The 12754-nt window shown below is 37.7% G+C and overlaps 1 protein-coding gene across 2 annotated transcripts in view; it reads left to right on the plus strand.

Moving 5' to 3' along the window:
• LOC120523868 (pyruvate dehydrogenase E1 component subunit alpha, mitochondrial) overlaps positions 1 to 12754 on the plus strand; it is a 49428-nt gene that overhangs the window by 12124 nt on the left and 24550 nt on the right. The window contains exons 2-5 of one of the 2 annotated variants that reach the window (XM_039745540.1): positions 4137 to 4151; positions 5427 to 5498; positions 6411 to 6584; positions 8282 to 8408. In XM_039745540.1, the coding sequence (XP_039601474.1) occupies positions 4137 to 4151; positions 5427 to 5498; positions 6411 to 6584; positions 8282 to 8408 (388 nt within the window). The remainder of the gene's footprint in view (positions 1 to 4136; positions 4152 to 5426; positions 5499 to 6410; positions 6585 to 8281; positions 8409 to 12754) is intronic. The other variant, XM_039745541.1, reaches the window with a different exon arrangement.

A 12754-nucleotide genomic window follows, 5' to 3' on the forward strand; every position in this document is an offset into this window, starting at 1 on the left:
TTCACTTTTATTTCAGAACTTCTGTAAAAACAATATTTGGAATCTTTCCTGTCCCAATATGCTGAATCTTTTAAATGAGGTCTGTTAGACTTGTGTTTAATGACTTTGTACCATAATTTAGGATAGATTTCTCTGTTTTCAATTTCAGCACAGACAAAACGATCTACATCATTAGTGGTTAATAATTTTTTTTGCAAAGTAACCAATAAATGCATGTGAGTTAAACCCCTTTTTTGAAATTCTCTGAGTTAAACTAATGTTCTTTTGTTTGTGTCAATGCGTTCTGTTCTTTTTTTTTTTTTTTTGATACTATAGCGACTGACATAATAAAGTGTCACAAAAGTTCTACTTTAACAATCGGCGACTGCGTAACCCCACACAACTTTCTAGCATCCTCTCCAACCCCTCTTCCCATGGGTCTCGCCTCCCCCTTACTACATCAATCAGCACCCAGCTATCAGTGTTCCGTGCTGTACTCTGCTGTCCCTCAATCAGACCTAACAGTCACTTAAAACAAAAAAAGGCTTCAGCTTGGCTGGGAAGATACAATACTTTGGACTGTTACTGCTTTCATATTCTGTACCATTCTCTGCATATGTATCGTGCCTTGGGTCTCTTTTCTCCGCACTGCTCTTTCTTCTTTGCTGAGAGCACAGGTTGTGTGTGTGTGCCGCGTGACTTTACATGACTGAATGTTTTGCTGGCTGTCCGAGCGCTTATTTGATAAGAAGGGCGTGTCTTGCAAGAATCTTATGTTCCACGTCCCCGCGAGACTGCCTTGGGACAATCTCTTGGCAACAAGTCTCATGTTTACGGTCCCAGCAAGACGTTCCTTAGCAAGTCTTTTTTGTCTCATGGGTCTTTAAAATGTCTTTCGAGAACATCACGTATCTTCGCCTTGCTTTTTTCATTCCAGGATTTTTTATATATATATATAGAGAGAGACATCTTCTTGCCTCCTGCAATCTCATATCAGTTTCTCAGACGTATCGAATTTTGTTGGAGCAGCGGAGTTACCAATTTCTTTCGCTACTTCAACGCTGTTTAATTTAAAACCAGCTTCATATTTTCTTCTGATTGAACGCCCCATCGTAGATAAAGGAAGCAATTACGATAAAGGTGTATGAGGGTGTGAGATACAAAAAACACAAAACAGTGCAAACGACGCTTCATAATAGCTTGGGTATTACCATGTGGTCATGTAGGCATGATGCATAGAAAAAAAAAAGGCCGTGTGCTCCGTGGTTACTCTGTCAGGTGGCATATCATAATCTCTTGGACTAATAGCGTGAGTTTTCCGCATTCGACTTATACAACTGACATTATAAAATACCAGAAATTAAACGGTCATATATATTTTTTTTTTTATCCTTGCGCCAAGAAGGTATCAGAGAGCATCATTCTATATTGGCAGGAGGCATTACAAATCAACTGGGCAGTGCAGATAACTTCAAGTGAATATGTCTTAAGGAAGTTCATTTTTTATTACTATATTTTTTATCTGTCTATTAATTTTCTGCATTGATTTCTTTACTGAATGGGTCATGCCTTGCCAATTGGCCACAGGAAAGGAGTGAATGCTAGATGCTAGTTTTTCACCATAGTGCTGCAGTTAACCTGTAACATGCACATTTGTGCATGTGGGTGCAGAAAATACAAACCAGTGATTGTGAATAGAACTGGAGATAGTCTGCATTGTTTTACTTCCAGTTTAGCCTAGTTAATCTGTTATCTGTTGACAGATGTTAATTTAACTTGTACTTTATATTATAATATTATAAGGGTTTTCTTACTAAGGTGATTTATAAGGATATTTATAAGGCTGCATTGTTTGTTTTTGGTGTAATTAATGGTGTACTGTAAAGAGCAACATTTACTGCATACAAACAACTGACTTGCTAATAAGGACTCAATCCTTCAAAACTCCTAAATTCATCTCCTATTTCTCACAAATGTTTTATCTTTGACATTTGATAGGGAACTATAGTTAGTACATGTACATCTATTATGTGATGCTTACTTCGTTCACGGCCATGCTACAGGATACGCTAGTTTCTCTTATGTTTCCTTTTTTTAGGAAATATCTTGAAAAGCAGGAAAAATTAAAGAAAATGAACACCTTTTAGTAAATAGAAGTTACTTGGTAAGAAGTATGTATTGAAGTCATCCATTCATGCTTTTTCTAATTTGTTTATGTAGTTCAGCATAATATGGAGATGGTACCCATCCCAACAGGGCAGGAACTGACCTCGGACATGAAGTCGAATTTTGCTAATTCATGTTCTTCTAGGAAGCTAAGGCCTTAAGCAAGTTCCCTAGATTTCCATATCACTTAAATTATAAAGACCCTATGTTTGTGGGTGATAAGGATCCGTGTTTTGATATCTAGTTTAATTACCTAATAGGGAAGGTGGAGTTTAAGTTAATAGTTACTTAGTGTACTTACATTTTATACTAGGTGTGATGCATAAACACTATTTTAATAGTAACAGAGACATGGAGCAGCAATAACAAAACGGGTTTCAAGCTAAAAATAAATTGGAAGTCACTAAGTGTGTTGCATGGTATTATGTATGTTTTAGAGTGCCATGTAGTGTATATTTAGTTCAGTATGCAGTAATGCTAAAGGCATTACAGGATATTTAGGTGCACTCACACTGGTAATTAATTCTGTGTGCAAGCATGTTTGTCCGCATGTAACCCCACAAAGTTTAGTTCGTTTGACTAGTGTGATCATTCCGTTCTCGACGAACTGCACCGTGCTCTGGCTTGCTTGGAAGAGGTTGGGCCCAAGCATGGTTCAGTAGCGTTTGGGAACAGTGTGATCGTTAAACCTGCCTGAACACAGAAAACAGACATGACGTCAATGATGCAGCAAGTCAGTGCAATTCTCATTTCATTCAATACTATTTGAGTTAAAAACAGGTTTTTATTCTCGCCTTACACATGAATGTGAATTGTAGTTGTCAAGAAAGGTTCCGAATTCCTCTCTTAACATCATTTGTCTTTATAAAAATCTTTTCATATGTGCAGCACAATTAACTGCAAAACACTGCGCTGCACATTCAGTAAATCTGTAAGAGGGTACAGTGTTATCCAACCCTATACAACTCCAAATCTGCCACAAAATAAGTAAAATCATTTTGACATGCATGCTGTCACTCTGTGTTCAAGTCTTGTTTTGGCTTTACACAAAGTGATGATGAAAGCGTGTCTGGGCCTAGAATGTTAAGGGGATTAGGGAGGGGGTACAATCACACTTAGGCCACGTATGGAACAAAAGTGCCTAGTGGGAGTACACCCTAAATTTCAATTAAGATTCAAATTGCAATGAAAGTTGATTGATTTATGATTTGACATCCGGATAAGAGCTGCTTAACACAGTGCCTCTACAGAGTCGCCCTGAGGATAGGTGCTGAATTGCATCTTTTCAGCAGAGTGCTTCCCAAACCTTCTCAACCCAATTGAGGCTTGTGGGTCATTCAGGATCTGACAGCAGTTGGTTGGCGCAAGGCAGGAAACAGCTTTGGACAAGGCATCCGTTCACTACAGGCGGGCCACTTTAGTGTTGCCGGTTGACTTAACACACAAGGATGGAGCCTCTATATACTCAACATGTGGTACTTGTGGGCATGGGATTTAAATCCAGCATGCTGAATCCTTGAGGACGCCGTGCTAACCACCATGCAACTATGCCCATTTCTAGGAAAAAAAATTAGTATAATGAAACTATGGCATAAAAATGAAGAAAGGTGATTTCTAATTTCTATGCAGTTAATCATATCTGAATTTGTGTTACTCTTGTAACAATTATGGGAAAAAAAATCAGGCTTTTTTTTCTCTGTATTTAATTCAGACTTGCTTATTGTTTCAGTTGTACTTTCTCACAGTCAAGGAAAATAATTCAAATATTGATATTTAACCATCTTTAATTGTAGTGTATTAAATAATAAGCTATCTGTTATATACACTAGCCTATTGTGTTCAAGGAGTGATTTTGTGATGCTGTTACAGTACATTGTTTTGAGATTTTTGATTCATGGATTTTTATCTGTAAGCCAAGATAATGATGTTTTGACTTTTATCTGTATAATAATGTCCATATTTTCTTTTTATTTTTATTGCCTCACTTAAAGGGAACAGCTGCTGAGGTAAGAAAGAGGGTTTTATCTTTGGTTTCCAAAACCATGTCAGTTTTTTGGCTTGAAGTATTGTTACATTATTTTTAGTGTCATGAATCTAAATAACGTCAGAGAGATAATGCCTGGTTTTGAAAAAGAAAACACATTCTTTGTCTATAACAATTTGTAGGTACACCTCTGGAATAATATGCAAGGATTTTGTATGAAGGGAAGTTCATCCAAACCATCTTGTAAATTTTAAATTTGTCATGTAAATAATACAGTATGTAGTCGGAATTAAGAAGAAAGCAAAACATATTTGGTAGAAGAGGTTGCCTACACTTTGTAACAAATGTATTGATAAAAATGTGTTGGTTTTTTTTTAAACTAAAATGTAAGGTGTTGCCCTGTGCTTATTATTAGGTGTCAAGACATAAATGAAGTAATTTAAAAAGACTGGCTGATATGTTATTCCGATATTATATGTGTCCCTGTGCTGTCAAGTACAAATCGTTGGAGTCATACAGGTTATAATAAATTTGGTCAATTAAATTGATTATGATTGAACTTAACAGCTAAATTTTAATTTTTATACTTTTTTACAAGTAGACTTATAATAATTTCTTTTAACATTCATATGACATATGTAAGTATGGCATTCATTTTATGGATTAACTGATTTTATTTTTCTACATATGATGCAGTAAAGCTCTACCAAAATAACACAAATAAGCATATTGATTACACATCCAGGTTTCAGGGTTATCATAGGTTATAAAATGTGTTAACGTCATTTACCCCAAGACACATAATTGGTAGTATCCTTCCATTTTCATTCTTAGTTTCTCCCCATGGGTTACAGCTAGATCCAGTTCTGGACGAGACACCAGTCTGTCTCCAGACACTCACAATTACTCTTAAAAAGCTGATTTAAAGTTTCCTTTTGACCTAACTTGTAGAGAACAAATCTGCACAGTTGTGAAGAGAATGTGTAAACTCCCAAAAGAAAGTTACCAGGTGATTGTTTCCATTATACCTTAAATTCCTGATCTGCCAATGTCCGTAAAATAAATTACATTGAGCTAATGCTGCCATCTAAAGGAATATGGTGTACTCTGCAATTCAGTATTAAGATGAGATTCTCTCAAGGTCCTGACATACAGTATGTACAGTATATGTGAATCACTTTATTATGCAAACACCTGTTTTATTTATTTTGTATTCTGGATGAGCTGTACTAGATTTTACACATCAGGTTATAGAATTGCTAAATTTAATTTCATGCAATCATTTGTGTGTTTTTAGCAGGCAACCCGTATTGTGGTAGCAACTCGGACGTATGCTGACTTTGCATCTGAAGCCACTTTTGACATTAAGGTAAGACTATTGTTTCCAGTATGTAATCAAGGCAGAATACCATTAGAGGAGAGTATCTATTTTGGGGACCGGAGGGTTTGTAGATGATGTTGTGTCTTTGGCTTTAACAGACTATGCTTTCTGGCATGCAGTGGAATGGTTTGTATGAGATTTATTTATCCATCAATTATTAAACTTGTATAATCAATTTCAGAGTTGTATTAAAGTGAATAAAAGGCAATCTCCTTTAAATCTGAGGTCACTGCCCTTTACTAGGCTGCAAGTTAGCTGCACATACTGTGACCAACTGTTCAGGTTTTGGGCCTTACTACTTTTTTTAGTTCAGTAACAGTATATTTTACTGGCTCTTCTCTGATGCTACATTAGAAACCATAAGTTATGCTGGAAGCCACCTACACATTTCAGTTGTGTCCATGTTGTTGAGAAGGTTACGATTGCATTTTTCCAGCGTTCCAGTTTTTGTGTCCCTGGAACCAGACGGGATGGAACTTTCTTCTGATTTTACTGTTAGGCTTTGTTGCTCTCACTGAGCGTGTTTTCTGGGTAATGTAAAGAGAAGAGGAGACTTTTGACAGCAGCACCTCTTGCCTGTGAGTGAAACTGCTTAGTTCGGCTGAGCTGGTCGGGGAGCCTGCATACAATGCAAAATAAATAAAAATCACAATCACTAAACTCTATAAGCATCGGTGTGACTTTAGTAAGTTGTGTTAATAATTTTAATGTATACCATATGCTGTATGTTGTATTAATGTGTTTGCATGCTAAATCTCCCTGATAACTGAACATTTACAGAATGTAATTTCAAAACTTGTATAATGTTTTCCTGCATGGTTATATACAGGTATATATATTTGATTATGTGTGATAAATGTTTTATATAGGGCAGTAAAGAAGTGTTTTTTTTTCCTGCAGAAGTGTGATACTCACCGTCTTGAAGATGGTCCTCCTACCAAGTCAGTTCTGACACGAGAGGATGCTTTGAAATACTACAGAACAATGCAAGTGATCCGCCGCATGGAACTCAAGGCAGATCAGCTGTACAAGCAAAAAATTATTAGAGGCTTCTGTCATTTATATGATGGCCAGGTTTGTTTTCAGTCAGTGCTATACATTTTAACAGGTTTACATAGGAAGACCAAAATCAGCTAATCTTAGTGATAAGTTAGCAATCATACCTTAAATGAGATTAGTATGGTGTCAGTATAAGTAAAGATGGCACACTGGAGGCGGTCAATCAGAGTTATAATAAAAAACATGTTTGGCAAAATCAGTATCTTTGTCTATCATTAAGGAAAATCTGAGAAAGCTTAGTAGAGCCATATACCTTGGCAGAAATTGTGAAAATGAAATAAATGTTTTATAATAATTCACACTGCGTGATTTTTGTGGCACAAAATAGTATTGAAATAACACGTTGGTGTTTTTATGTTTTAGTCAAAGAGTTTGCATGTTTTCCCTTTATCTGTGTGGGTTTTTCCTCCCACAATCCAAAGACACGCATGTTAGATGAATAGACAACACTAATTTGGCCTTTGCGTGTGTGTGTGTGGGATTGGGGTTTGTGTTTTCACTCTGAGATGGATTGGCGCCCTGTTCAGATGTTCCTTCTTTGCGCCTTATGCTTGAGAAAAGCCCTATCCCCCATGACCCTACTTAGGAAAGGGTATGGTATATTCATGATTTTGTTAGGTTAATTTGGGAACTGGAATCAACTGGAAATCTCAGTTGATTCATGGGTTTGTCAGGGGTGTGTTTTTGCTCCTACCCTGTTCAGTGCTTGCACAGAGTGGGTGCTGTGCAGGGCTTGTGGGGCATCTCATAGTGAAGAATGATTCACTGATCTTGACTTTGTTGATGATAATGTGATCTACGCAGGGTCAGTGGTGGCTCTGATCAGGGCTTGTGAGCGTCCTGGATAAAACCAAGATCCAGGCCTTTAATGATCTCTTGGGCACAGCCATCAGAAATGTGTTTTGTCTGCAGAGAGAGTGTTGATCAGATTGAGGTCTAAACAAAACAACCCACCTAATTGAGTCTTTAGCGTCCTGGTGCTTTCTGTTTTCCTATATGGTTGTGAGACATGGATGCTAGACTCTTTTGGTGCTATGTCTCTTCCAAGAATCCTAGGGTATGACTAGTTTGACATTGTGCCGAATGAGCAGTTGCTTATTGAGACCCAAATGAGGTACATTACCTGCATTGTGAGGGAGCATCAGTTACGGCACAACAGCCATGTGGCACAATTCCCACAAGAGTGATCACCTTGCAGGGTTCTCATTATTAAGGACCTGAGCAGCTGGACCAGGCCAAGAAGATTCCCATCTAACACCGGGCTGCTAAAGATAGATGGTAATTTTCAGAGGGTGGGACCGGACCGCATGTGTGCCTGGAAGTTGCCACATGGGATCCTGAGCTGTTTTGTCATTTGATGTTTGTGGCAGTGCACTGTATCAGTGCATGCTACCAGTCCCGATGTGAACTAAGTTAATTTGCAGCTGTAAATTGTCCTTTATATGTGTTTGTGTGCCAGACTGGCACCCCATTCAGGATTGGAATCCTGCCTTATGTCAATTACCTGTAGCATTGACACTGTCTCCCTGTGACCATGAACTGGATTAGTGACTTAGAAGATATATAGGTGGAAGCTGATACCCAAAATATGAGCTCAAAGTGGTCAAAGCAAATTTAAAAAAGATTAGCAAGATTTAAAAACTACCAATTATGTTTTATGAATTTATTTTGATATGCAAGACTTAATTTTTTTTTTTTTTTTTTTTTTTTAGGAAGCATGTGCAGTTGGAATTGAGTCAGGCATCAGGCTTACAGATCACTTAATCACTGCATATCGGGCACATGGCTATACTTATACTCGAGGGGTGTCCGTACGTGAAATTTTGGCTGAACTTACAGGTATTCACTGCTTCAGTGTCTTTTTTACAATTTGAAGTCCAAAACACTGTATTCTAGGTGAGACCTTTCCAGTGCCTTATATTGCTTAAGTATTATCTTTCTTGTAGTCCACATGTGTGCTGTATAATCAAACATCTTATTACCCGTTATAATGCCTTCTATACAGTGACTGGTTGTAGTCTGACTAGGCTACTCCTAGTTTCCAGGGTGCTCTTTTAGGTTTCGTCCTTCCAACATGTGTTCAAGTCTAATATTCCTACATACAGGATGAGGCAGAAAGGACGGACGTCTTTGAAATGGCTAGGTGGAGTGACAGATGTGCGGTAGGTGGCGTTAGGTTCGCAAAGTCTTAGCATTTTTTTTATTTTCTTTTTAGTTGAAGCCATGGAGCCCTGGACGATAGAACACCGCGTTTTTGTGTACGACTGTTTTGTCAAGAACAACCAATCTATTACCGCAGTTCAGCATGAGTTTCGTTGCCATTTCAATATTCACAGAAATAAAGATGTTCCCGCTCGTAACACTATCCCACGTTGGGTTAAAGCACTTCGTACACGAGGTACACTAATGAACAAAAGAATGCTGGGGGCTACACGAATGGCACGTACCCCTGAAAATGTGGAAAGCATACGACTAGCCCAGCTGCGCAGTCCAAATCGATCTGCTCGGAAACATTCTTCTGAACTTGGCCTCAGTAATCATTCGGTAAAGCATATTTTGCATTTAGACCTGCATTTCCATCCCTACAAATTGTCAAATGCTATTTCAATATGAACACAAATCTTTCAATAAATTTCTTTGTAAGAAAAAATTTACAGTTTTGTGATTTTTGTAAATAGTACTAGGGTGTTGTACCGTTTTAGCCATTATGAATGCAGATAAAAGCCAAGCAAAATGACACCTTTTTTTGGCTAACTAAAAAGATTACAATATGCAAGCTTTCAAGGCAAGTCAGGCCCCTTCTTCAGGCAAGATGTAATGTGATTTTTTTTTTTAAAAGTCCGTCCTTTCTGCCTCACCCTGTATTTAGATAGATAAATATACAGCACATTTCATGTGCCACAAATCTGCGCAAGCCTGTCTCCCTTTATTGATTTCTCTGAATCCACTTCTCAGCCTAGTTTTGTGTCATCTGAAAGCCCAACCAGCTTTTTTTGTATTCTTATTAGGACCATTTATGACTATTAAAAAGAACACCGGCACTAGTAATAATGCCTTGAGGATACCACATTTAACATCAGCCTAATTAGGAAAAAGTTCCTTTTGCGTTTGCTTTCAATACTTGAGCCTATTTTGCACACATCTACATACTTCACCTTGAATTCCCAACTCTTTAAGTCTGATTCTTAACATTCATGTGGGACCTTATCAAATTTTTTTGGAAATCAAGATACATAGGATCATATGCCCTTTCCTCATTGTATGCTTTTTGCTACTGTTTCATAGAATTTTAACATTATCGAAACATAATCTCCTCTGTGTAAATCCATACCGATTTGATCACAGTTATTCCATGTGAGACTCAATATTTCCCTTAATTGAGTCTGTTTATTTTTTGTAATGTATATTAAGCTTACTGGCTTGTAATTACTTGGATTGTCCCAGTGTTCCTTTTACATAATGGGGCAACACTGGGGAAAGTTCTATTCCAAAGGAATTTCTACAGAGTGTAGTAATATTTCAGAAATTGGCATCACGAGTTCATGTATGTGCTCACTAACTTTTTTTATTTTATTTTATTAATTTTATTGCAATCCATACAAAGCAATCGAGTTTTTACAAAAAGAAAAATTGAGTTAAAGAACAGATTGATCCCCACCCCTGAGAGAGAGAGCAAGCCAAACGGTGTAAAATTTAAGGCTTAAATTAATAAGTTCTCTGTGCTTCATGAACTTATTTTAAAATATTACTGATTAGATCCTGCCATGTTTTGAAAAAAGTCTGTACGGATCCTCTAACTGAGTATTTGATTTTTCCAATTTCAAATTATATAACACATCGGTTTCCCACTGACTTAAAAGAGGAGAGTTTGGGTTCTTACAGTTTATCAGAATAAGTCTGCGTGCCAAAAGTGTAGTGAATGCAATCACAATTTGTTTGTCTTTCTCCATCTTAAACCCATCTGGACGAACCCCAAACACAGGTGTTAATGGGTTGGGAGGGATTGTGAGTCCAAGGCTGTCTCGAGGTAATTAAAAATTTTTGTTCAGAATAATGTTAATTTGATGCAGGCCCAGAACATGTGACCCAGTGAGGCTGGGACTTGGTTGCAACGTTGCAGGTTGGATCATGCCCTGGAAACATTTTGGAGAGTTTTAGTCGAGACAGATGTGCTCGATATATAATTTTAAGTTGTATAATTGTATGCTTTGTGCATATGGAGCTCGAGTGAATTCTCTGCATTGCTACTTTCCACTCCTTTTCTGATATATTAATTGAGAGATCTTTTTCCCAGTGTCCTCTTGGATCTTTGAAAGGAGGGATTGTAAAATGATTTTATATATTGTAGAGATGGAGTCTAAGTCCTTGAGATTGAGCAATATTTTTCCAGCATGGATGAGGGTGCAAGATGAGGAAAATCTGGAAGGTTCTGTTTAACAAAGTTCCTGATTTGAAGATAGTGAAAGAAATGTGTAGCTGGAATGTTAAATTTGGAATGTAATTGTTCATAGGATGCAAAGACGTTGTCTATATAAAGATCTCTAAGCAAGTTAATTCCAAATTTTTTTCCAGATATTAAAAACTGCATATGTTTGTGAAGGTTGAAAGAGGTGGTTCTCTTGCAGAGGTGCCACAGATAGAAGCTTCTCCGTCTTAAAATGCTTTCTACATTGGTTCCAGATTCTAAGTGAGTGGAGCACAATTGGGTTATTTGTATATTGCCGATAACGTGTTTTATTGGAGCACAGAGCAAGGAATACAAAGAGGTACTGCAAGATTTTACTTCTATTGTGGTCCAGGCCTGTGTATATTCTTCTATTTGTTTCCAGGTTCTTATTGCCTGTATATTTGCTGCCCAGTAATAAAACTGGAAGTTAGGTAGAGCCACGCCGCCTTTTGTCTTTGTAGGGTCGCTCTTTTGATGCGTGGATGTTTTGAATTCCAAATAAATGAGGTTATTGTTGAATCTAATTGCCTAAAGAATGATTTATTAATGTATATTGGACTGTTTTGAAATAAAAAAGGAGCTTAGGAAGAATATTCATCTTAACAGTGTTAATTCTTCCAGCTAGTGTGAGATGAAGGGTTGACCATCTATGCAAGTCTTGTTTAATTTTTTCCATGCAGACGGTGAAATTTTGTTGATATAGAGCTTTATGTTTACTTGTGATGTTTACCCCTAGGTATTTAAACTGTTCTGCAATGATAAAAGGTAGGGTATCTAATCTAATATTATATGCTTGAGAATTCACTGGAAAGAGTACACGTTTATTCAGATTAATTCTGAGACCAGAGATCTTTTGAAATTCTGTGAGTGCTGTTAAGACTGCAGGCACAGAATTTTCTGGGTCCGATATATACAGTACCATGTCATCTGCATATAATGAGATTTTCTGTTCCAGTCCTTCTCTGCTAATCCCCTTTATCTGATCAGTATTTCGACAATGTATTGCCAGTGGTTCAATGGCAATCGCAAACAGCAGAGGTGACAAGGGGCATCCTTGTCTAGTGCCATGTTCAAGTTTAAAGTAGTCTGAGCAAATGTTGTTGATGCAAACTGAAGCTTCTGGGTTAGGCCGGAGTTATACTTCACGCGACGCGACGCATGCTGTAGCGGACACTCCTGCTACGCAAGCGTTGTAGTGTTTATACTTGCGCGTGTACTTTACGTAAATCTGGAGGAATCCACCAGGTGGCAGTGCGAGATATTATCGCGGTGAGAACATGTTCGGCTTCTCTGTGTTGTGAATTGCCTAATACACCTATTAAATTCCGATAACACCTTACCGCAATATCTCTGAAAAGGATGTTTATTGATTAAATCCATAAATCCAAGGATGTATGTGTCCATTCCAGGAAGCATTGGGCACGAGTGAGAAACAGTCCCTTGACGAGGCCTCAGCTCATCGCAAGGTGAATACAAGCACACACATACACTAGCGTCATTTTAGCGGCACCAAATCCCCAAATCTGCATATCTTTGGAAGGAAACCGGAGCACAGTGTGGAATACCAGCAACATGACTCCCTGCGAGACAGTAGTGCTATCGCTCCGCCACCGTGACACCCCCATGTGTGTAATTATTCCCCCATGTGTGTATTTATTAACAGTATTCATTATTTAAACGAAATTATATGTAAAATGTAACATACACATTTTAATGCATTTCATCATGAAAGTGATAT

The sequence above is a fragment of the Polypterus senegalus genome, chromosome 2, assembly GCF_016835505.1.
Source record: "Polypterus senegalus isolate Bchr_013 chromosome 2, ASM1683550v1, whole genome shotgun sequence".
Lineage (NCBI taxonomy): Eukaryota > Metazoa > Chordata > Cladistia > Polypteriformes > Polypteridae > Polypterus > Polypterus senegalus.